This window comes from Prenolepis imparis, unplaced genomic scaffold, assembly GCF_030444845.1.
Source record: "Prenolepis imparis isolate NDT839.2.m4 unplaced genomic scaffold, iyPreImpa1.0 SCAF_19, whole genome shotgun sequence".
Classification (NCBI taxonomy): domain Eukaryota; kingdom Metazoa; phylum Arthropoda; class Insecta; order Hymenoptera; family Formicidae; genus Prenolepis; species Prenolepis imparis.
In genome coordinates, this window is record NW_028141177.1 from 143975 (window position 1) to 171076 (window position 27102).

A 27102-nucleotide genomic window follows, 5' to 3' on the forward strand; every position below is an offset into this window, starting at 1 on the left:
GTACGGATATACACCACTACATAGAACCTGAAATTGGTTTTTCAACGTTGGTAACACTGAAACCGGAGTTTCGCGTTGTCACCGCGCGAGGTCTCCAACATCAATTCGGAGTTTGCCTGGGTCGCCTGCCGACCCTTAATAGCGAATCACTTATAGATTGTGAATTGATAACTTGTGCTATAAATGAAATTATTTATAATGCTTGCAACAAATAAATTATTTTACTGTTAAACTGTGTTTAATTCTTTCTTTCCCGCCCCTGTTCTATATGTATATAAATAGTAAGTAGGAATACTATGAGAGTTCTAACTCAGATCCTCTGAGGGGGGTGCGGGGCGCGGGGGGTTCTCCGGGGCGAGGGGTATGACGTCACGCGGGGCGGGGGTATCTCGGTGGCGCGGGGGTTGACGTCACGCGGGTGGAGGGGGATGTTTCGACAAAGGAGGGGGAGTTTTCTGAGTGCAATATTTGTAGATGGTATCTTTACGACTTTTTTATGAGGGTTCTTAGACATTTTCCCCAAAAAGGTATAGAACAAGCGCCGATGATTGACAATTTTGTACCCTCGTTAATATAATTTTATTACGGAAGCGCCGATGTCCGGCTGCTCGAACTTGTCAACGGAGCGTTCTAGAGTTCATTAAAACTATGTTTTTCATTTTATGGACATTTTATCATTAGGAAAGGAATGAAGATTTTAGGACCGACGCTGCGACGAACATGTCAAACGTGATTTAATAGGCCTCTACCTATTTGCGTTGACGTTCGGCAGCTTTGTACCCTCGCGGAAAATCCTCCATAAACGAGAGCGAAACATTTTTTCTTAATATTTTTAAGGAAGAATGCAACGTATCGGCGCCAACGTTTGGCTGCTTTGTACCCTCGCAGAAAATCGGTCGTAAACAGATAGCGCTCGATTTTATTACTATGATATTCCTTTGCGATAATTTTGAGAGGGATGGGGGTTGAAACTTATGGAGAGCGGGTCTGTATCCACGATGTTCATCACAAAGTATTCAGTATTCATATAGTAAAGAGCTAAGTGTCCTGTGCGAAGTGTCAGTGGCACAGTGTAGTGAGTTAAAAAGAAATGGAAAATAATAATTTCGAGAGAATATTAGACGAGTCATCTGATGAAGATCACGAGTTGTCGAATAACAATGTAGACGAATCTGACGAAGATCATTGTTGTTGTTGAGTGACAGTAATTATATTAGTGATCGCAGTGAGGACCTTACGGATATTCACGACAAGGTAGTGTCTAATTCACAAATCCTTGCGCTAAACGGACGTACAAAAGTTTGCGCCATATACTTTTATTATTCTACGGGTGATGCTCTGGCTTTATGTACTTCATGTATGATCTCTATTCAAGATTTCGGACACATGTATGCTGTACGAAAGCATGTGATTAAATTACACAATGCAGTGGATTGTCGATGGTGTTGCTATTGTAGAAAATCATTGTGTCAGATATTTCCATGTGATATGTGTCCTATTTGCACAAAATAAACTTTTGGAGATTGTGCTGGGACACTTAAAGTGAGAATTCTACAAGTGTTGTGAAAATGGCGAGTCAGAAAAAATCGAAGGTGTCTTCGGTGGTACAGTTTCTACGAAATCGTGAACTCGGTGTACAGAAACCCCAAACAAAAGATTTGGCCCATTTTATAGAAATTCATGAAGATATTTTAAGAACAACTGGCGGTTTATCTACTCGTAAATGCTTCAGAGCACACAACAATATCAAATGCTTTCGACGTCGCTATAAAAGCTGTGTGGTTTACTTTAAAGGATCTGAGGACCCATATATTGGTCGAATGGATATGCCATCACCATCGGCATCATGCGAATCATCGGATTATGATTTTTCGGACCAAGATATTGAGGAACCATTATAATTTTTCAGACCGAGATATTGAGGAACCATATTCTCCCTAACCTGTCATGGAGGCAGTATGTAATACTTGTAAGTATTTATTTAAATAAATTAAAATATTTATAAATTAATAAAAAAAAATTTTCTGTTATGCAGAAGGGACCCCTTGCTGTCCCATAATGGTCCTCTACCGCCTCGCTCCACCGCCCCACCACCTCGCAGCCGCTGCTCAACCGCTTGCCGCCGACGCATTAAAAATTTTTATATTTTGTATTTTAAATTTATATTGTTTATCTATTTATCTTATTATTTGTATTTTTCTTATATATTCATATTATATTATTATATTTTTTATATTTTTATATTATATTCATATTATATTATTATATTCTTATATATTCTTATATTTTAAATTTTAAATTCACATACACACACATTCATATGCACACACACACGCACACACACACACACACACACACACACACACACAAAATTATAAATATTACACATACCTATTTTATGAATAAAAAAAAATTATTTTAAACATAAAAACACATATTTTACTTTAGAATAATTCCTCTCTTTCCTCCCATTTATATTAAGAATATTATTATAAAAGAATTATTATTATTAATATTGGAAAAAAATATTTAAAAAAAAAAAATCTCCTTCGCATGCATCTCGCGCTATCTCTTTCTTCTCTCTCGCGCTATCTCTCTCACGGTTCCTAGCCTCGCGCTATCTGTCACTCTTTCGTGTACCTCGCCGCGACATATCTCTCCTTCACATGCGCTATCTCTTTCTTCTCTCTCACGCTACCTCTCAGTCTCTAGCCTGGCGTTTCCCCTTCCCCGTATGACGTCAGACCCCGCAAGGACCCCGCAACAAGTTATGTACGAGTATGAGAGCTGCTTACGGGTGGGAGAAAGATGGAGAATGGAAATGCATGCAAAAATTACATCATAATTTAGACTTTAAAAACTCTTTATTTATATATTTTTTCTTACATATTATGGACTAAAAATTAAAGCTGCCAGCTCACAATCGATGAGTTGATGTTTATTGAAGGCGTCGCTAGCGCGTATTACATTTGATACTTCTTTAGGATTCTCGTTACATTGGACGCGATATTTGAAAATTGTGTAAATTTAACATCGACTGTCTCGGTAATTTTAACCAATCGATCAAAAGATACATCAATGCATGGATCGAGATCGAACATACGGTGTAACGTCGATTCGATCATCATCATGCATACATTTGAAGATTCGAGACTTATGAGTTTGGCGTTGTTAATCGTATGAACTCGCATTGTTAGCGGTCCAACGCTTATAAAACTGTGGACATCATTAGAGTCGTTCCGAAGAAAATTTTAAAGTATCATCGAATATGAAATTTTTATGCTTTTATTCCATATATTCCTACAATTTTTTTTGAAGATCTTATATTGAAAATTATTGTACGGAATTCACAAATTTGACATAATAACTTTATAAAAGCGTATTTATTTCGTTTTTAAATCGGATTTTTTTTTTTATGCAAAGAATAATATTATAAAATCGTAAATCCCCTTACTAATCTTGATCATTGAATAAATCTCACCATTTATCTACATTTCCCTTCAATCAGAAATTTATATAAATTTAAAATCATACTATATTATCGTATGCAATTAATTACAATTGCGATTTAGTGCGATTATTTATATTTATAATAAAAAATGGAAAAATGTTTATATTTGTTTTATTTGAATATAAATGCATAACGAGAAGACTAGAGGAGACCGGGGCTAGTAGGCTCAGTTCAAAGATATTATAAAATATCTCTTTTGTTATAAAATATATTTTTTTTGTTTTGAACACGCGTTTAGATTGGTCATCACTAATTAAATAAAAATAATCGAGAAATAATTAACAAATAAAAATGTTTAATATATAATTTTTATTAAATATCTAAACATGTAAAAAATACAAAATACACATATTTAATAATTTAAATAATTATTTTATACCAAATTATATTTTTTTAATTTGTTTATCCTTTTTTTCATCATTGTCATTATTATCTTCTTTCCGCTTTTTATTTTTTTTCTGAAATTTATCTTTAAATTCATTCTTCATACACTCCTCCTTCTTTAGCTCCTCTCGTTTTTCAAATTCTTCTAATGGCATTATTAATACATGATCTAGCCCATCTTCAAGTACTGAAATTTTTTATTTATATATATAGATTAGGTTATATCTTTATATATATGTAATAATATTAATTTAAATAAAACGATTGACAAATTTATAAAAAAATATTTTATTTAAATAAATTAATTATTGTTTATATTTTTGAAATTCTTCAATTTCTGTTGATATATTTAATTGATTCATCGTTATATTTTTAATTTAAAATCCATTTGTTTCATTTATCAGAACATTTTCTATTTCTTTCGGTATATTATTTTCTTCCACAATTGAATTTTCAAATTCATTTGTATTTATTTGATCATCTTCAATTACTGAAATTTTTTAATTAAAAAATATATATAGATTATATGTTAATGTGATAATATATTAATTTAAATAAAACAATTAACAAATTAAAAAAAAAATATTATTTTATTTAAATAAATTAATTATTATTTATATTTACCATTTAGAAATTCTTCAATTTCTTTTTCTATTTCTTTCGGTATATTATTTTCTTCCATGATTGTATTTTCAAATTGATTTGTATTCGTTTGATCAATGATGACATTTAATATGTGAAACCAGCTACTTATATATATAGATAGATAGATAGTCATTTCAGAAATGACATGTAAATAAAACTCATTACCTCTAAGGGGTGATTTTTGCAAAATCTCACTGAACAAAATAATTTAAAAATTTTTACGATTTAAGAAAAACAATACATTAATAAATAAATGCTCTTACTTAATAACACCATTTAACAATCACGCCACTACCAAAAGATGATTTTATTAAAATTATATGTTTCTCTTTTATAACTACAAAGTTTTTTAACATAAAATAACATTTTTTAAATGCGCACGCGCGTGAGTAGATGCGTGGGTGGGTGAGTTGGGGTGTAAAATTAAAAAAAAACACATAGTAGCCATCTCTAATAAATTTGCTAAATTTTGCTATCAATTTCTTGAAAATTGGTCAATAAATTTGTAAATGCGTGAGTGGGTGCGTTGGTGGGTGCGTATGTAGACAAAAAAAAATCACATATCACCATCTTTGAAAAATTTGCGAAATTTTAGTACCAATTTAGTGAAAATCGTTTAATAAATATTTGAATGCGTGTGTGGATGCGTGGGTGGGTGCGTAAGTAGACAAAACTAAAAAAATCACATATAATATTCATCCCCGAATAATTTTCGAAATTTTGGTACCAATTTCGTGAAAATCGGTTAACAAATTTATGAATGCGTGGGTGGGTGTGTGGTTGCGTGGGTTAGCAAAACTTAAAAAATTAAAAATTTGAAAATTTTAATACCAATTTCGAATCGTTCACCAATTATATAGGCACACAGCAGCTTTTTTTATAGGCGCACAGCAGCCTTTTTTTATATGCGCACAGCAGCCTCTTTTTATAGGCGCACATCAGCCTCTTTTTATAGGCGCACAGCAGCCTCTTTTTATAGGCGCACAGCAGCCTTTTTTTATAGGCGCACAGCAGCCTCTTTTTATAAGCGCACAGCAGCCTTTTTTATAGGCGCACAGCAGCCTTTTTTTACAGGGGCACAGCAGCCTTTTTTTACAGGCGCACAGCAGCCTTTTTATATAATTCTATATATTTTTCTATCTATCTATATCTATTTTATATAATTTTATAATATAGATTTTTATATAATTTATATAAATTTTTTTTATATAATTTTTATATAATTGAATTTTTAATATCTTAGAAATCTTTTTTTCATATAAGAAAAATATAATAAAAGTGTAATTATTAAATAATATTAATTACAAATATTTAAACACAATTATTACAAATTTCTATATATATAATTATGTAAAATATCTACCGTTTCTCCCTTCACTCTCCCTCTTCAACGTTATAACTTCGTCTATTACTATTTCCTTTCTCGTAAAATTTTACACCTTCGACTCCTTCTTTGTTGTGCGGATTTTATTTATTATAACATTTTCTATTTTATTTGACCTATCCATTATGACATTTAACGTAATTTAATTTGAAACCAGCAATTTATTATAGATAAATTTATTAAATGACTCACGTTAAAAAATCGAAACTCATCCCTAAGGTGTGATTTTTACAAAATTACACCAAGAAGTAATTTTTGAAAAATTTGTGTATGTGTTTTTGCATATGTGTGCAATTCGTGTAAATAAACCTTTAATTTGTATGCCTTGACTATAGTAACATTTATCTTCAATATTATTATTTTATGCGTACCACATTTCTTTCAACTGTTCTTTGTAGTTAATGTCACACATCTCTAATTACTACGTATAATTGTATAAATCGGCTTCTAATTAATCAAGATGTCTAAAGAGATAAACGAAAATTCGTGCAACACCAGTGAGCATAATGTAAGTAAATTTTAATTTCAAAGAGAGACAGAGAGAGATAAATAGATAGATAGATAGATAGAGAGAGAGAGAGAGAGAGAGAGAGAGAGAGAGAGAGAGAGAGAGAAAGAGAGAAAGAGATAATATGGTTAGGTTAGGTATATATCTTCTTTCCCTTTCTCTCTCTCCCGCCACAAAACATAACAAAAATTTATTTACATAAATAAATAAATATTTATTTATATAAATAATTTATTATTAATATTATTAATATTATTAATATTAATATTATTAATATTATTAATATTAATATTATTAATATTATTATTATTAATATTATTTTTTTATTATTAATTTATTATTAAATAAATATTTTATTGTTATTAATATTATAAATATTATTTTTTAAATTATTTATTTATTAGTTTTTTAGTTTTATTATTGTTTGTTATTTTTATTATTTATGATGTTAGTTTATTAATTTTTTTAAATTAAGTTTTGTAAACTATAATTTTTACATATAGTATTACTGTTATTGTTACGTATCCCATATTGCAAATTGTAGAAAATTTAATTATTAATATTATATTTGGGCATATCTCAAACAAAAGTTGTAATATTTATTCTATTAATTTTGAAAAAATAATTAAATTAGCGTATAGAAATTTAAAAAGCAGCGAATTTTATTAAATAATAATTAACAAATAAAAATTTTTAATATATAATTTTTATTAAATATCGAAACATGTAAAAAATACAAAATACACATATTTAATAATTTAAATAATTATTTTATACCAAATTATATTTTTTTAATTTGTTTATCCTTTTTTTCATCATTGTCATTATTATCTTCTTTCCGCTTTTTATTTTTTTTCTGAAATTTATCTTTAAATTCATTCTTCATACAATCCTCCTTCTTTAGCTCCTCTCGTTTTTCAAATTCTTCTAATTCCATTATTAATACATGATCTAGCCCATCTTCAAATACTGAAATTTTTTATTTATATATATAGAATAAATTTGCTAAATTTTGCTACCAATTTCTTGAAAATCGGTCAATAAATTTGTAAATGCGTGAGTGGGTGCGTTGGTGGATGCGTATGTAAAAAAAAAAAAAATCACATACAGTAACCATCTTTGAAAAATTTGCGAAATTTTAGTACCAATTTAGTGAAAATCGTTTAATAAATATTTGAATGCGTGTGTGGATGCGTGGGTGGGTGCGTAAGTAGACAAAACTAAAAAAATCACATATAATATTCATCCCCGAATAATTTTCGAAATTTTGGTACCAATTTCGTGAAAATCGGTTAACAAATTTATGAATGCGTGGGTGGGTGTGTGGGTGGTTGCGTGGGTTAGCAAAACTTAAAAAATTAAAAATTTGAAAATTTTAATACCAATTTCGAATCGTTCACCAATTATATAGGCACACAGCAGCTTTTTTTATAGGCGCACCGCAGCCTTTTTTTATATGCGCACAACAACCTTTTTTTATAAACGCACAGCAGCCTTTTTTTATAGGCACACAGCAGCCTCTTTTTATAGGCGCACATCAGCCTCTTTTTATAGGCGCACAGCAGCCTCTTTTTATAGGCGCACAGCAGCCTTTTTTTATAAGCGCACAGCAGCCTCTTTTTATAAGCGCACAGCAGCCTTTTTTATAGGCGCACAGCAGCCTTTTTTTACAGGGGCACAGCAGCCTTTTTTTACAGGCGCACAGCAGCCTTTTTTATAGGCGTACAGCAGCTTTTTTTTACAGGCGCACAGCAGCCTTTTTATATAATTCTATATATTTTTCTATCTATCTATATCTATTTTATATAATTTTATAATATAGATTTTTATACAGGCGCACAGCAGCCTCTTTTTATAAGCGCACAGCAGCCTTTTTTATAGGCGCACAGCAGCCTTTTTTTACAGGGGCACAGCAGCCTTTTTTTACAGGCGCACAGCAGCCTTTTTTATAGGCGTACAGCAGCCTTTTTTTACAGGCGCACAGCAGCCTTTTTATATAATTCTATATATTTTTCTATCTATCTATATCTATTTTATATAATTTTATAATATAGATTTTTATATAATTTATATAAATTTTTTTTATATAATTTTTATATAATTGAATTTTTAATATCTTAGAAATCTTTTTTTCATATAAGAAAAATATAATAAAAGTGTAATTATTAAATAATATTAATTACAAATATTTAAACACAATTATTACAAATTTCTATATATATAATTATGTAAAATATCTACCGTTTCTCCCTTCACTCTCCCTCTTCAACGTTATAACTTCGTCTATTACTATTTCCTTTCTCGTAAAATTTTACACCTTCGACTCCTTCTTTGTTGTGCGGATTTTATTTATTATAACATTTTCTATTTTATTTGACCTATCCATTATGACATTTAACGTAATTTAATTTGAAACCAGCAATTTATTATAGATAAATTTATTAAATGACTCACGTTAAAAAATCGAAACTCATCCCTAAGGTGTGATTTTTACAAAATTACACCAAGAAGTAATTTTTGAAAAATTTGTGTATGTGTTTTTGCATATGTGTGCAATTCGTGTAAATAAACCTTTAATTTGTATGCCTTGACTATAGTAACATTTATCTTCAATATTATTATTTTATGCGTACCACATTTCTTTCAACTGTTCTTTGTAGTTAATGTCACACATCTCTAATTACTACGTATAATTGTATAAATCGGCTTCTAATTAATCAAGATGTCTAAAGAGATAAACGAAAATTCGTGCAACACCAGTGAGCATAATGTAAGTAAATTTTAATTTCAAAGAGAGACAGAGAGAGATAAATAGATAGATAGATAGATAGAGAGAGAGAGAGAGAGAGAGAGAGAGAGAGAGAGAGAGAGAAAGAGAGAAAGAGATAATATGGTTAGGTTAGGTATATATCTTCTTTCCCTTTCTCTCTCTCCCGCCACAAAACATAACAAAAATTTATTTACATAAATAAATAAATATTTATTTATATAAATAATTTATTATTAATATTATTAATATTATTAATATTAATATTATTAATATTATTAATATTAATATTATTAATATTATTATTATTAATATTATTTTTTTATTATTAATTTATTATTAAATAAATATTTTATTGTTATTAATATTATAAATATTATTTTTTAAATTATTTATTTATTAGTTTTTTAGTTTTATTATTGTTTGTTATTTTTATTATTTATGATGTTAGTTTATTAATTTTTTTAAATTAAGTTTTGTAAACTATAATTTTTACATATAGTATTACTGTTATTGTTACGTATCCCATATTGCAAATTGTAGAAAATTTAATTATTAATATTATATTTGGGCATATCTCAAACAAAAGTTGTAATATTTATTCTATTAATTTTGAAAAAATAATTAAATTAGCGTATAGAAATTTAAAAAGCAGCGAATTTTATTAAATAATAATTAACAAATAAAAATTTTTAATATATAATTTTTATTAAATATCGAAACATGTAAAAAATACAAAATACACATATTTAATAATTTAAATAATTATTTTATACCAAATTATATTTTTTTAATTTGTTTATCCTTTTTTTCATCATTGTCATTATTATCTTCTTTCCGCTTTTTATTTTTTTTCTGAAATTTATCTTTAAATTCATTCTTCATACAATCCTCCTTCTTTAGCTCCTCTCGTTTTTCAAATTCTTCTAATTCCATTATTAATACATGATCTAGCCCATCTTCAAATACTGAAATTTTTTATTTATATATATAGAATAAATTTGCTAAATTTTGCTACCAATTTCTTGAAAATCGGTCAATAAATTTGTAAATGCGTGAGTGGGTGCGTTGGTGGATGCGTATGTAAAAAAAAAAAAAATCACATACAGTAACCATCTTTGAAAAATTTGCGAAATTTTAGTACCAATTTAGTGAAAATCGTTTAATAAATATTTGAATGCGTGTGTGGATGCGTGGGTGGGTGCGTAAGTAGACAAAACTAAAAAAATCACATATAATATTCATCCCCGAATAATTTTCGAAATTTTGGTACCAATTTCGTGAAAATCGGTTAACAAATTTATGAATGCGTGGGTGGGTGTGTGGGTGGTTGCGTGGGTTAGCAAAACTTAAAAAATTAAAAATTTGAAAATTTTAATACCAATTTCGAATCGTTCACCAATTATATAGGCACACAGCAGCTTTTTTTATAGGCGCACCGCAGCCTTTTTTTATATGCGCACAACAACCTTTTTTTATAAACGCACAGCAGCCTTTTTTTATAGGCACACAGCAGCCTCTTTTTATAGGCGCACATCAGCCTCTTTTTATAGGCGCACAGCAGCCTCTTTTTATAGGCGCACAGCAGCCTTTTTTTATAAGCGCACAGCAGCCTCTTTTTATAAGCGCACAGCAGCCTTTTTTATAGGCGCACAGCAGCCTTTTTTTACAGGGGCACAGCAGCCTTTTTTTACAGGCGCACAGCAGCCTTTTTTATAGGCGTACAGCAGCCTTTTTTTACAGGCGCACAGCAGCCTTTTTATATAATTCTATATATTTTTCTATCTATCTATATCTATTTTATATAATTTTATAATATAGATTTTTATACAGGCGCACAGCAGCCTCTTTTTATAAGCGCACAGCAGCCTTTTTTATAGGCGCACAGCAGCCTTTTTTTACAGGGGCACAGCAGCCTTTTTTTACAGGCGCACAGCAGCCTTTTTTATAGGCGTACAGCAGCCTTTTTTTACAGGCGCACAGCAGCCTTTTTATATAATTCTATATATTTTTCTATCTATCTATATCTATTTTATATAATTTTATAATATAGATTTTTATATAATTTATATAAATTTTTTTTATATAATTTTTATATAATTGAATTTTTAATATCTTAGAAATCTTTTTTTCATATAAGAAAAATATAATAAAAGTGTAATTATTAAATAATATTAATTACAAATATTTAAACACAATTATTACAAATTTCTATATATATAATTATGTAAAATATCTACCGTTTCTCCCTTCACTCTCCCTCTTCAACGTTATAACTTCGTCTATTACTATTTCCTTTCTCGTAAAATTTTACACCTTCGACTCCTTCTTTGTTGTGCGGATTTTATTTATTATAACATTTTCTATTTTATTTGACCTATCCATTATGACATTTAACGTAATTTAATTTGAAACCAGCAATTTATTATAGATAAATTTATTAAATGACTCACGTTAAAAAATCGAAACTCATCCCTAAGATGTGATTTTTACAAAATTACACCAAGAAGTAATTTTTGAAAAATTTGTGTATGTGTTTTTGCATATGTGTGCAATTCGTGTAAATAAACCTTTAATTTGTATGCCTTGACTATAGTAACATTTATCTTCAATATTATTATTTTATGCGTACCACATTTCTTTCAACTGTTCTTTGTAGTTAATGTCACACATCTCTAATTACTACGTATAATTGTATAAATCGGCTTCTAATTAATCAAGATGTCTAAAGAGATAAACTAAAAAAAACACATCGTCGTCATCTACGAAAAATTTGCGAAATTTTGGTACCAATTTCGTGAAAATCGGTCAATAAATGCGTGAATGCGTGGGTGGGTGTGCGTGGGTGGGTAGAAACTAAAAAAAACAACATTAGTAGCAATCCCCGAAAAATTTGCAACACTTTTTGGTACCAATTTCGAGAAAATCGGTCCATAAATGTGGAAGTAGTTCGCGGTCAGACAGACAGACGGACGAAACTTATATATATTAGATTATATGTTAATGTGATAATATATTAATTTAAATAAAACAATTAACAAATTAAAAAAAAATATTATTTTATTTAAATAAATTAATTATTATTTATATTTACCATTTAGAAATTCTTCAATTTCTTTTTCTATTTCTTTCGGTATATTATTTTCTTCCATGATTGTATTTTCAAATTGATTTGTATTCGTTTGATCAATGATGACATTTAATATGTGAAACCAGCTACTTATATATATAGATATAGATAGATAGATAGTCATTTCTGAAATGACATGTAAATAAAACTCATCACCTCTAAGGGGTGATTTTTGCAAAATCTCACTGAACAAAATAATTTAAAAATTTTTACGATTTAAGAAAAACAATACATTAATAAATAAATGCTCTTACTTAATAACACCATTTAACAATCACGCCACTACCAAAAGATGATTTTATTAAAATTATATGTTTCTCTTTTATAACTACAAAGTTTTTTAACATAAAATAACATTTTTTAAATGCGCACGCGCGTGAGTAGATGCGTGGGTGGGTGAATTGGGGTGTAAAATTAAAAAAAACCACATAGTAGCCATCTCTAATAAATTTGCTAAATTTTGCTACCAATTTCTTGAAAATCGGTCAATAAATTTGTAAATGCGTGAGTGGGTGCGCTGGTGGGTGCGTATGTAGACAAAAAAAAATCACATACAGTAACCATCTTTGAAAAATTTGCGAAATTTTAGTACCAATTTAGTGAAAATCGTTTAATAAATGTGTGAATGCGTATGTGGATGCGTGGGTGGGTGCGCAAGTAGACAAAACTAAAAAAATCACATATAATAGTCATCCCCGAATAATTTTCGAAATTTTGGTACCAATTTCGTAAAATCGGTTAACAAATTTATGAATGCGTGGGTGGGTGTGTGGGTGGTTGCGTGGGTTAGCAAAACCACTGACGAGGTACTATTAAAGACCGATGGTCTTACGGGAGTTAGTGTGACTGGAAAAAGAGCGCTGTGTACTAGCGCCCTCTCAGTAATATTGCGGCCGAAGTGAGAAATAGTAACTAAATCTAATTGTAAGAGATAATAAAATAATACATGTGTATAGTAACACGAGAAATGCAATTTAAAAAAAAATTATTTTAGAGTATATATATGTATATACGAGTATATACGAAATATTTATATATATATATATATATATATATATATATAATTATTTAAATATATTGTACATGTATATATTTCGAAATGACGATGTTTCTTTTCAAATAATAAAAACATTTATTCACAGTATTTTTTAAAAAGAAAAATTTAGCTCTTAAATTTATAATATATATACACACATTTTCCACGTCATTTCAGATATTATATATATATTATTATACACATTATTATGGAAATGACATATAGGAAATGTAACAAATTTAAAAGCCAAATTTCTCTCTCTCTCTCTCTCTCTTTCTCTTTTTCTTCTTTTCTTCTTTCATATCTCGTAAACAAGCATTGAAATCTCTCCCAAGGTTTAATATTACTTATTTTACTTTTCTGGTTTGTTTTATTTATGTGACAAATGGCTTTTGTTTGTATTACATTTTTTATATTTTCTATTTGATATTTTTGAATGTAATTTTATTAGATTAATAAGATTTTTGCGATTAAAATGACATCAATTATAACATAAATTGGATAATTTTTCACTGAACAAGTAATTCAAATTACATATTTAATTAAAAATTATCCGATTTATGTCGTGTTTGGTGTCATTTTAATCGCTAAAATTTCATTAATCCATTAAAATTATTTTTAAACTGATAAAATGCAAATTAAAAGTTTTAGTTTTTATTTAAAAGATATTTACATTCGTGAATTTATTGTAGATAAGGAAAGGTTCTCGATGTCGTCGAAGGCAGAGCGAGAACGAATAAAGAGCGAGCGAGATGACGTATCATCAAAGAGTTCCGAAGTCTCTCTCGCGAGGCTCCCTTTATCTATAATCTTTCATATCATATGATATGTTACTAGAGAAAATAAAATTTGTATAATTCGCAATTTATCGATTTGAAAATAATTTTAATGGATTATTGAGATTTTTGCGATTAAAATGACACCAAACACGACATAAATCGGTTAATTTTTAATTAGATAAGCGATTAAAATTTTAATTACATATCTAATTAAAAATGAACCGATTTATGTCGTGTTTGGTGTCATTTTAATCGCAAAAATCTCAATAATCCATTAAAATTATTTTCAAACCGATAAATTGCGAATTATACAAATTTTATTTTCTATAGTAACACATGTCATATGATATAAAAGACTATAGATAAAGGGAGCCTCGCGAGAGAGACTTCGGAACTCTTTGATGATACGTCATCTCGCTCGCTCTTTATTCGTTTTCGCTCTGCCTTCGACGACATCGAGAACCTTTCCTTATCTACAATAAATTCACGAATGTAAATATCTTTTAAATAAAAACTAAAACTTTTAATTTGCATTTTATCGGTTTAAAAATAATTTTAATGGATTAATGAAATTTTAGCGATTAAAATGACACCAAACACGACATAAATCGGATAATTTTTAATTAAATATGTAATTTGAATTACTTGTTCAGTGAAAAATTATCCAATTTATGTTATAATTGATGTCATTTTAATCGCAAAAATCTTATTAATCTAATAAAATTACATTCAAAAATATAAAATAAAAAATATAAAAAATTTAGTACAAACAAAAGCCATTTGTCACATAAATAAAACAAGCCAGAAAAGTAAAATAAGTAATATTAAACCTCGGGAGAGATTTCAATGCTTGTTTACAAGATATGAAAGAAGAAAAGAAGAAAATAAAGAGAAAGAGAGAGAGAGAGAGAAATTTGGCTTTTAAATTTGTTACATTTCCTATATGTCATTTCCATAATAATGTGTATAATAATATATATATAATATCTGAAAAATGACGTGGAAAATGTGTGTATATATATATTATAAATTTAAGAGCTAAATTTTTCCTTTTAAAAAATACTGTGAATAAATGTTTTTGAAAAGAAACATCGTCATTTCGAAATATATACATGTACGATATATTTAAATAATTATATATATATACCAGGTGTCCCATTTTAAAGGACCCACTCAAATATCTCATTGTTAGAAACACTGCGTTAAATCGAAAAATGTTTCCTACAAAAGTTATAGGGTTTCGAGGGGGACATAACATAATAATATTCATATGACCTTGGGCGGCGTCTCCAAGGTCAAATGAAGGTGAGAATGAATTTTGAAAAGAAGAAAAAATATTAGGAAAATAAAAAAATGCTTCAGATAAAAGTTCAAATTAATTAGTAGAAAAAGATGTTATAATAAAAAATATGGGTTTCCATTTAAAAAATTCATTCTCACCTTCACTTGACCTTGGAGGCGCCGCCCAAGGTCATGTGAATATTACTATGTTATGTCCCCCTCGAAACCCTACAACTTTTGTAGGAAACATTTTTCGATTTAACGCAGTGTTTCTGAGATATTTGAGGGGGTCCTTTAAAATGGGACACCCAGTATATAAATATTTCGTATATACTCGTATATACATATATATACTCTAAAATGATTTTTTTAAAAATTGCATTTCTCATGTTACTATATACATGTATTATTTTATCATCTCTTACAATTAGATTTAGTTACTATTTCTCACTCCGGCCGCAATATTACTGAGAGGGCGCTAGTACACAGCGCTCTTTTTCCAGTCACACTAACTCCCGTAAGACCACCGGTCTTTAATAGTACCTCGTCAGTGGCAAAACTTAAAAAATGAAAAATTTGAAAATTTTAATACCAATTTCGAATTGTTCACCAATTTCGTGAAAATCAGCGAACAAATGTATTAGTATGTGGGTGGGTGCGTGGGTGGTTGCGAGGGTTTGTTAAAAAAAATCACATATAATAGCCATCCCCGAAAAATTTGATAAATTTTGTTACCAATTTCATGCAAATAGATGAAAAAATATATGATTGCGTAGGTGGGTGCGTGGGTGGTTGCGTGGGTGGGCAAAACTTTAAAATAACCATAATGGTCATCCCTTAAAAATATCGAAAATTTGACTACCAATTTCGAAAACATCGGTTAACAAATATGTGATTGCTTGGGTGGGTGCGTGGGTGAAGGTGTAAAACAAAAAAAATCACATATAGTAGCCATCCCCGAATAATTAGCGAAATTTTGGAACCAATTTATTGAAAATCGGTTAACAAATGTATGAGTGCGTAGGTGGGTGCGTGGGTGGTTGCGAGGGTGGGTTAAAAAAATCACATATATAGTAGCCATCACCGAAAAATTTGTTGAATTTTTTTACGAATTTATTGAAAATCGGTGAACAAATGTATAAGTGCGTTGGTTGCGCGGGTGGGCAAAACCCACATACAATGTTTTGGAACACCCTAAACACATTGGCGTAAATGGCGTAAAAATCTGTGAAAAAATTATTTTCAGGAAAACATACCCTCCTCTATGAGAAAAAAAAAATTTTTTTAAAAATGAAAATAAACCCCACAGCAGCCACCCCCGAAAAATTTGCAACATTTTGGTACCTGTTTCACAAAAATCGGTCCACAAATGTGGAAGGAGTTCGCGTACATACAGACAGACAGACAGACGGACGGCACTTATATATATAGACGCGTGAGTAGATGCGTGGGTGGGTGAGTTGAGGTGTAAAATTAAAAAAAAACCACATAGTAGCCATCTCTAATAAATTTGCTAAATTTTGCTACCAATTTCTTGAAAATCGGTCAATAAATTTGTAAATGCGTGAGTGGGTGCGTTGGTGGGTGCGTATGTAGACAAAAATAAATCACATACAGTAATCATCTTTGAAAAATTTGCGAAATTTTAGTACCAATTTAGTGAAAATCGTTTAATAAATGTGTGAATGCGTATGTGGATGCGTGGGTGGGTGCGTAAGTAGACAAAACTAAAAAAATCACATATAATATTCATCCCCGAATAATTTTCGAAATTTTGGTACCAATTTCGTGAAAATCGGTTAACAAATTTATGAGTGCGTGGGTGGGTGTGTGGGTGGTTGCGTGGGTTAGCAAAACTTAAAAAATTAAAAATTTGAAAATTTTAATACCAATTTCGAATCGTTCACCAATTTCGTGAAAATCAGCGAACAAATGTATTAGTACGTGGGTGGGTGCGTGGGTGGTTGCGAGGGTTTGTTAAAAAAAATCACATATAATAGCCATCCCCGAAAAATTTGATAAATTTTGTTACCAATTTCATGCAAATAGATGAAAAAATATATGATTGCGTAGGTGGGTGCGTGGGTGGTTGCGTGGGTGGGCAAAACTTTAAAATAACCATAATGGTCATCCCTTAAAAATATCGAAAATTTGACTACCAATTTCGAAAATATCGGTTAACAAATATGTGATTGCTTGGGTGGGTGCGTGGGTGAAGGTGTAAAACCAAAAAAATCACATATAGTAGCCATCCCCGAATAATTAGCGAAATTTTGGAACCAATTTATTGAAAATCGGTTAACAAATGTATGAGTGCGTAGGTGGGTGCGTGGGTGGTTGCGAGGGTGGGTTAAAAAAATCACATATAGTAGCCATCACCGAAAAATTTGCTGAATTTTTTTACGAATTTATTGAAAATCGGTGAACAAATGTATAAGTGCGTTGGTTGGTTATTTGGGTGGTTGCGTGGGTTTTGCCCACCCGCGCAACCACCCACATACAATGTTTTGGAACACCCTAAACACATTGGCGTAAATGGCGTAAAAATCTGTGAAAAAATTATTTTCAGGAAAACATACCCTCCTTTTTGAGAAAAAAAAATTTTTTTTTAAATTAAAATAAACCCCACAGCAGCCACCCCCGAAAAATTTGCAACATTTTGGTACTTGTTTCACAAAAATCGGTCCACAAATGTGGAAGGAGTTCGCGTACATACAGACAGACAGACAGACGGACGGCACTTATATATTTAGATAGATATGTATGTACATTTATGTTTATGCATATATATATGAATATGTATGTACATTTATGTTTATGCATATATATGAATATGTATGTACATTTATGTTTATGCATATATATGAATATGTATGTACATTTATGTTTATGCATATATATATGAATGTGTATGTACATTTATGTTTATGCATATATATGAATATGTATATGTACATTTATGTTTATGCATATATATGAATATGTATGTACATTTATGTTTATGCATATATATGAATATGTATGTACATTTATGTTTATGCATATATATGAATATGTATGTACATTTATGTTTATGCATATATATGAATATGTAAGTAATTGATCGACGATAATTTCAATAAACTGGATTAGAATGTCGAGGATGGTGTGTTATTTATTTATCAAAGGTGTAGTCCGGATGAGGAAGCGTGGTCGAGGATAGCACTGAATATACTTGATCTATATACTTGAACGTAAAACAACGAAAGGTTTATTCAGAAGAATATACACTTGACGACTCTCGCAGAACTTAACTCGCTCGCTTCTCGAAGGAGAGTGTCCTCCGATCGCGCTCTCCTGAGCTCTCTCGTGTCGGAGCACGAGACGCCTATGCGCGCGCATGCGCCACCCGGTATGTGGTGGCAGCAACTATCGGGCGTAGAAATATACATATATTTCTTACAGCTCGGCCATCTTGGCGTTGCCACCGTCTCGGTGGTAAGTCAGGAGTGCTGTTTTACCGGCACCGTATTTTACAATAATTGCGTTGTTATACAATATTGCACAAAGTCGCGCCCGCTCGATTGCTATTACGCACATCCAGGGACTTGTGGTTGTGGTTTACACCTCATTTGGACGAGGATATTTGTTTCTCTACGTTATTTACAAGGTTTGTATTGTACTGTCAGTATACTGTCTTTGTCTTACTGCTATAAATGTTACACTGATTTACAAAATAATATTCTTAAACTCTAAGATCTAACGAAAAATTAATAGAATTATTGTCCTTGATTATTTTCCGGATCCTTTATCCGTATCCACGGCTTGAGCCTGTCACTTGAGAGGATTGTGTCCATCGGTCTGGTTGTCAAACTGAAGCCGGGGATGTCACGGATGACATATCGATTATTTCCAAGGCTCTTGGCGACCAGGTAGGGACCTTTGTATTTCGTTTTTAATTTAGAATTGACTCCAGGTGTGGGACGCGTATCCCTTACTGCTACATAATCGCCTTCACTGTATATTGAGGGTTTCACGCTGCGCTTGTCGCGATACATTTTGTTATAATTACGAACTTCTTCTGTTGCCTGAAGGGCTGCTTCCCTATTAATCTCTCTCTCCTTTTGCAGATCCGAGTCAACATCTACTTGTTATTGCCATTGTATACTCCCGGTCTTTACATCCACTAAAAACAGTATACTCTCTATTCCTACAGCCTTGTTATTGCCATTGTATACTGTTTTTAGTGAATGTAAAGACCGGGAGTAACGAAATGGGCAATTCCCATTTCATACTGCTTACTGCTTACTGCTAACTCTATACTGCTTACTGCCATTGTAGACTAGGCTTAATGCGTGGTCTACAATGGCAGCAAGCAGTACGGAGTAAGTAGTAAGTAGTAAGCAGTACGAAATCTCATTTCGTACTGCTTACAGCTTACTGCTTATTCTGTACTGCTTGCTGCCATTGTAAACCACGCATAATATAATTTACAACATGTTTTCTGAAAGTTTAATTTAGATTGATATATTAATCTTTACTGAAGATGTGCTATATAGTATATTATTGTCTACTATTATTTAATTAATTAAATATAAACAGCATATAGTAAATTATTATAAATAATTTTAGATTTAATCAAAGATCGGATTTTATTGCATTGAATTGTTGCATAAAAAATGGTGTTAACAAGTTTATATGCTTTATATAGAAGATAATAACCGTTTTTCGATAATCAATTATTACATTAAAGCCATGCATGCAAATATAAAATTCAAGTTTATAGTCACATAATTGTGAGATAATTGCTAAAATAAATGTACAAAAGTTTAAATAATTGATTTTCTGATTTTTTTCAATTATTTTTATATATTTTTCTTATAAAAATCTCTATCAATATTTTCTTATTTTATTATATACTAGCTTTGTATGATAGATATGCGTATGGGTGTGTATGGATGCACGTGTGTGTATGCATGGGTGGGTGCGTGGGTGAGGACGTAAAATTAAAAAAAAACCTCACAGCAGCCAGCCCCGAAAAATTTGGAACATTTTGGTACTAATTTCGAGAAAATCGGTCCACAAATGTGGAAGGAGTTTGCGGTCAGACAGACAGACGGACGGAACTTATATATATAGATATATAGATTTGTATAAATATTTATATATAGTATATTTTAATCTCATTTTATATGCATGGTAATTATATATGCGTATATAATATATATATGCATATATACAACATGTATTTATACATAGAAAAATAATGTTAGAATATTTTATTGGTACAGAAACATCTATTTTTTTTTAGAAATTTATATTAAAATACTACAAATATAAATTAATATATATTAAAACATATTTATTTATAAAATTCGTGCCTCGTGCACATGAATTAAAAATTCCAACGAAAAAATTAATTTCATTGGAAGCATACGTACTGACATCCACGTTTGGCTCGCATAGCCAATGTTATTTTCAACATTTATATATATATATTTATTTATATATTATATGTATATTTATATAGACATATGTTTTACAATCATATAATTTATTGTATTTATTTATTTGCATTTATTGACACACACATACACACACACACACACACACACATATATATATATATATATGTCATCATGTGTAAATTATATATGTATATGTATATGTATAATATAAATTATTGAAGTTAAAATTTAAGATAGGCTTAAAATATTTCAATTCCACCATTTTTGGTCAACTTGGATCTCAGCCAATCGGCAATAGCTTACACGCCTTACACGACCAATATTTACGCACATATACATATCCAAATACACATGTATTATATGTATATAGTTATGAAAATGGCTGCCGTGGCGCTGTACTGGGTACTGGGTGCTGCTTCAATTTCACAATCGTGGAGAGTGGAAGGTGGAAGTAACGAATTGATGGCGGGAATATCAGCTCCTGCGATCGTGAAAGAGGAGCCGAGCGGAGCTGCTCCAAGCAGGACTCGCAACTCGCACCAGTTCTCCCAGGACAGGACTACAGAACGCGAACTGCGTCGAGGAGGAATACGGCGAGCAGCACATCGAGTGCACCACCGAGGGCCAGGAGAGCGAGATTCGCGCGTTCCTGTCAAGGTCCGCGTTTTACAAAGAGATCAGTGGAACTTTATAGTAATGCAAAATTTTATGTGATAAATTCGTAAATTAAAAATAGAATGTGCATATTTATATTTATCAGTATATAATTTTACTTTTATGCATTGACAAAAACATTTCTTTCTTCTAAGTTTGGGATTTTTAATTGCAATTTATTTAAATAATACCATAAAGAAACAAATGTAACGCGTGCTTTGTAATATTCTAGTAATATTCTAATAATAATAGTGCGAGATAATAAATGTAATAAAACCTATATATTTTCTTTCATAGAATAAAATTTATATATTTTTATACATTTTATTTATAGTTGGATTTGAGTTTTGGAAGAGATTATGCACAGAGCATGGAATCAGCCCAGAAGGAATCTTGGAAGATTATGCAATAGAGGGAACGGATAGAAAGGATGCCTTTTTTTATCAAGCAGATGATGAGCATTACGTACCACGAGCTGTGTTATTAGATTTAGAGCCCAGGGTTATTCATACTATTATGAATTTTCCATATTCAAAGGTAGTACGCATCTGGAATATGTATGTACATTTATAATTATGCATATATATGAATATGTATGTACATTTATGTTTATGCATATATATGAATATGTATGTACATTTATGTTTATGCATATATATGAATATGTATGTACATTTATGTTTATGCATATATATGAATATGTATGTACATTTATGTTTATGTTCTGTTTTATGTATTTGAGTTAGAAGAATATGTTTTACAAAGAGATCAGTGGAACCTTATAGTAATGCAAAATTTTATGTGATAAATTCGTAAATTAAAAATAGAATGTGCATATTTATATTTATCAGTATATAATTTTACTTTTATGCATTGACAAAAACATTTCTTTTTTCTAAGTTTGGGATTTTTAATTGCAATTTATTTAAATAATACCATAAAGAAACAAATGTAACGCGTGCTTTGTAATATTCTAGTAATATTCTAATAATAATAGTGCGAGATAATAAATGTAATAAAACCTATATATTTTCTTTCATAGAATAAAATTTATATATTTTTATACATTTTATTTATAGTTGGATTTGAGTTTTGGAAGAGATTATGCACAGAGCATGGAATCAGCCCAGAAGGAATCTTGGAAGATTATGCAATAGAGGGAACGGATAGAAAGGATGCCTTTTTTTATCAAGCAGATGATGAGCATTACGTACCACGAGCTGTGTTATTAGATTTAGAGCCCAGGGTTATTCATACTATTATGAATTTTCCATATTCAAAGGTAGTACGCATCTGGAATATGTATGTACATTTATAATTATGCATATATATGAATATGTATGTACATTTATGTTTATGCATATATATGAATATGTATGTACATTTATGTTTATGCATATATATGAATATGTATGTACATTTATGTTTATGCATATATATGAATATGTATGTACATTTATGTTTATGCATATATATGAATATGTATATACATTTATGTTTATGCATATATATGAATATGTATGTACATTTATATGTTTATGCATATATATGAATATGTATATGTACATTTATATGTTTATGCATATATATGAATATGTATGTACATTTATGTTTATGCATATATATGAATATGTATGTACATTTATGTTTATGCATATATATGAATATGTATGTACATTTATGTTTATGCATATATATGAATATGTATGTACATTTATGTTTATGCATATATATGAATATGTATGTACATTTATGTTTATGCATATATATGAATATGTATATACATTTATGTTTATGCATATATATGAATATGTATGTACATTTATGTTTATGCATATATATGAATATGTATGTACATTTATGTTTATGCATATATATGAATATGTATATACATTTATGTTTATGCATATATATGAATATGTATGTACATTTATGTTTATGCATATATATGAATATGTATGTACATTTATGTTTATGCATATATATGAATATGTATGTACATTTATGTTTATGCATATATATGAATATGTATATACATTTATGTTTATGCATATATATGAATATATATGTACATTTATATGTTTATGCATATATATGAATATGTATATGTACATTTATATGTTTATGCATATATATGAATATGTATGTATATTTATGTTTATGTTCTGTTTTATGTATTTGAGTTAGAAGAATATGTTTTACAAAGAGATCAGTGGAACCTTATAGTAATGCAAAATTTTATGTGATAAATTCGTAAATTAAAAATAGAATGTGCATATTTATCAGTATATAATTTTACTTTTATGCATTGACAAAAACATTTCTTTCTTCTAAGTTTGGGATTTTTAATTGCAATTTATTTAAATAATACCATAAAGAAACAAATGTAACGCGTGCTTTGTAATATTCTAGTAATATTCTAATAATAATAGTGCGAGATAATAAATGTAATAAAACCTATATATTTTCTTTCATAGAATAAAATTTATATATTTTTATACATTTTATTTATAGTTGGATTTGAGTTTTGGAAGAGATTATGCACAGAGCATGGAATCAGCCCAGAAGGAATCTTGGAAGATTATGCAATAGAGGGAACGGATAGAAAGGATGCCTTTTTTTATCAAGCAGATGATGAGCATTACGTACCACGAGCTGTGTTATTAGATTTAGAGCCCAGGGTTATTCATACTATTATGAATTTTCCATATTCAAAGGTAGTACGCATCTGGAATATGTATGTACATTTATAATTATGCATATATATGAATATGTATGTACATTTATGTTTATGCATATATATGAATATGTATGTACATTTATGTTTATGCATATATATGAATATGTATGTACATTTATGTTTATGCATATATATGAATATGTATGTACATTTATGTTTATGTTCTGTTTTATGTATTTGAGTTAGAAGAATATGTTTTACAAAGAGATCACTGGAACCTTATAGTAATGCAAAATTTTATGTGATAAATTCGTAAATTAAAAATAGAATGTGCATATTTATATTTATCAGTATATAATTTTACTTTTATGCATTGACAAAAACATTTCTTTTTTCTAAGTTTGGGATTTTTAATTGCAATTTATTTAAATAATACCATAAAGTGAAAGAAACAAATGTAACGCGTGCTTTGTAATATTCTAGTAATATTCTAATAATAATAGTGCGAGATAATAAATGTAATAAAACCTATATATTTTCTTTCATAGAATAAAATTTATATATTTTTATACATTTTATTTATAGTTGGATTTGAGTTTTGGAAGAGATTATGCACAGAGCATGGAATCAGCCCAGAAGGAATCTTGGAAGATTATGCAATAGAGGGAACGGATAGAAAGGATGCCTTTTTTTATCAAGCAGATGATGAGCATTACGTACCACGAGCTGTGTTATTAGATTTAGAGCCCAGGGTTATTCATACTATTATGAATTTTCCATATTCAAAGGTAGTACGCATCTGGAATATGTATGTACATTTATAATTATGCATATATATGAATATGTATGTACATTTATGTTTATGCATATATATGAATATGTATGTACATTTATGTTTATGCATATACGTATATGAATATGTATGTACATTTATGTTTATGCATATATATGAATATGTATATACATTTATGTTTATGCATATATATGAATATGTATGTACATTTATATGTTTATGCATATATATGAATATGTATGTACATTTATGTTTATGCATATATATGAATATGTATGTATATTTATGCATATATATGAATATGTATGTACATTTATGTTTATGCATATATATGAATATGTATATACATTTATGTTTATGCATATATATGAATGTGTATGTACATTTATGATTATGCATATATATGAATATGTATGTACATTTATGTTTATGCATATATATGAATATGTATGTACATTTATGTTTATGCATATATATGAATATGTATGTACATTTATGTTTATGCATATATATGAATATGTATATACATTTATGTTTATGCATATATATGAATATGTATGTACATTTATATGTTTATGCAATTTATATGAATATGTATATGTACATTTATATGTTTATGCATATATATGAATATGTATGTACATTTATGTTTATGCATATATATGAATATGTATGTACATTTATGTTTATGCATATATATGAATATGTATGTACATTTATGTTTATGTTCTGTTTTATGTATTTGAGTTAGAAGAATATGTTTTACAAAGAGATCAGTGGAACCTTACAGTAATGCAAAATTTTATGTGATAAATTCGTAAATTAAAAATAGAATGTGCATATTTATCAGTATATAATTTTACTTTTATGCATTGACAAAAACATTTCTTTCTTCTAAGTTTGGGATTTTTAATTGCAATTTATTTAAATAATACCATAAAGAAACAAATGTAACGCGTGCTTTGTAATATTCTAGTAATATTCTAATAATAATAGTGCGAGATAATAAATGTAATAAAACCTATATATTTTCTTTCATAGAATAAAATTTATATATTTTTATACATTTTATTTATAGTTGGATTTGAGTTTTGGAAGAGATTATGCACAGAGCATGGAATCAGCCCAGAAGGAATCTTGGAAGATTATGCAATAGAGGGAACGGATAGAAAGGATGCCTTTTTTTATCAAGCAGATGATGAGCATTACGTACCACGAGCTGTGTTATTAGATTTAGAGCCCAGGGTTATTCATACTATTATGAATTTTCCATATTCAAAGGTAGTACGCATCTGGAATATGTATGTACATTTATAATTATGCATATATATGAATATGTATGTACATTTATGTTTATGCATATATATGAATATGTATGTACATTTATGTTTATGCATATACGTATATGAATATGTATGTACATTTGTGTTTATGCATATATATGAATATGTATGTACATTTATGTTTATGTTCTGTTTTATGTATTTGAGTTAGAAGAATATGTTTTACAAAGAGATCAGTGGAACCTTATAGTAATGCAAAATTTTATGTGATAAATTCGTAAATTAAAAATAGAATGTGCATATTTATCAGTATATAATTTTACTTTTATGCATTGACAAAAACATTTCTTTCTTCTAAGTTTGGGATTTTTAATTGCAATTTATTTAAATAATACCATAAAGAAACAAATGTAACGCGTGCTTTGTAATATTCTAGTAATATTCTAATAATAATAGTGCGAGATAATAAATGTAATAAAACCTATATATTTTCTTTCATAGAATAAAATTTATATATTTTTATACATTTTATTTATAGTTGGATTTGAGTTTTGGAAGAGATTATGCACAAAGCATGGAATCAGCCCAGAAGGAATCTTGGAAGATTATGCAATAGAGGGAACGGATAGAAAGGATGCCTTTTTTTATCAAGCAGATGATGAGCATTACGTACCACGAGCTGTGTTATTAGATTTAGAGCCCAGGGTTATTCATACTATTATGAATTTTCCATATTCAAAGGTAGTACGCATCTGGAATATGTATGTACATTTATAATTATGCATATATATGAATATGTATGTACATTTATGTTTATGCA

At 29.2% G+C, this 27102-nt stretch overlaps 1 protein-coding gene across 1 annotated transcript; it reads left to right on the forward strand.

The window, feature by feature from the left end:
* Positions 1 to 19197: 19197 nt before the first annotated feature.
* On the forward strand, positions 19198 to 21609 carry LOC145946742 (uncharacterized). Its single transcript, XM_083056492.1, has 2 exons — positions 19198 to 19336; positions 21243 to 21609. The coding sequence occupies exon 2, from the start codon at positions 21245 to 21247 to the stop codon at positions 21584 to 21586; it is 342 nt and encodes a 113-aa protein (XP_082912618.1). The 5' UTR covers positions 19198 to 19336; positions 21243 to 21244; the 3' UTR covers positions 21587 to 21609.
* The last annotated feature ends 5493 nt before the right edge of the window (positions 21610 to 27102 follow it).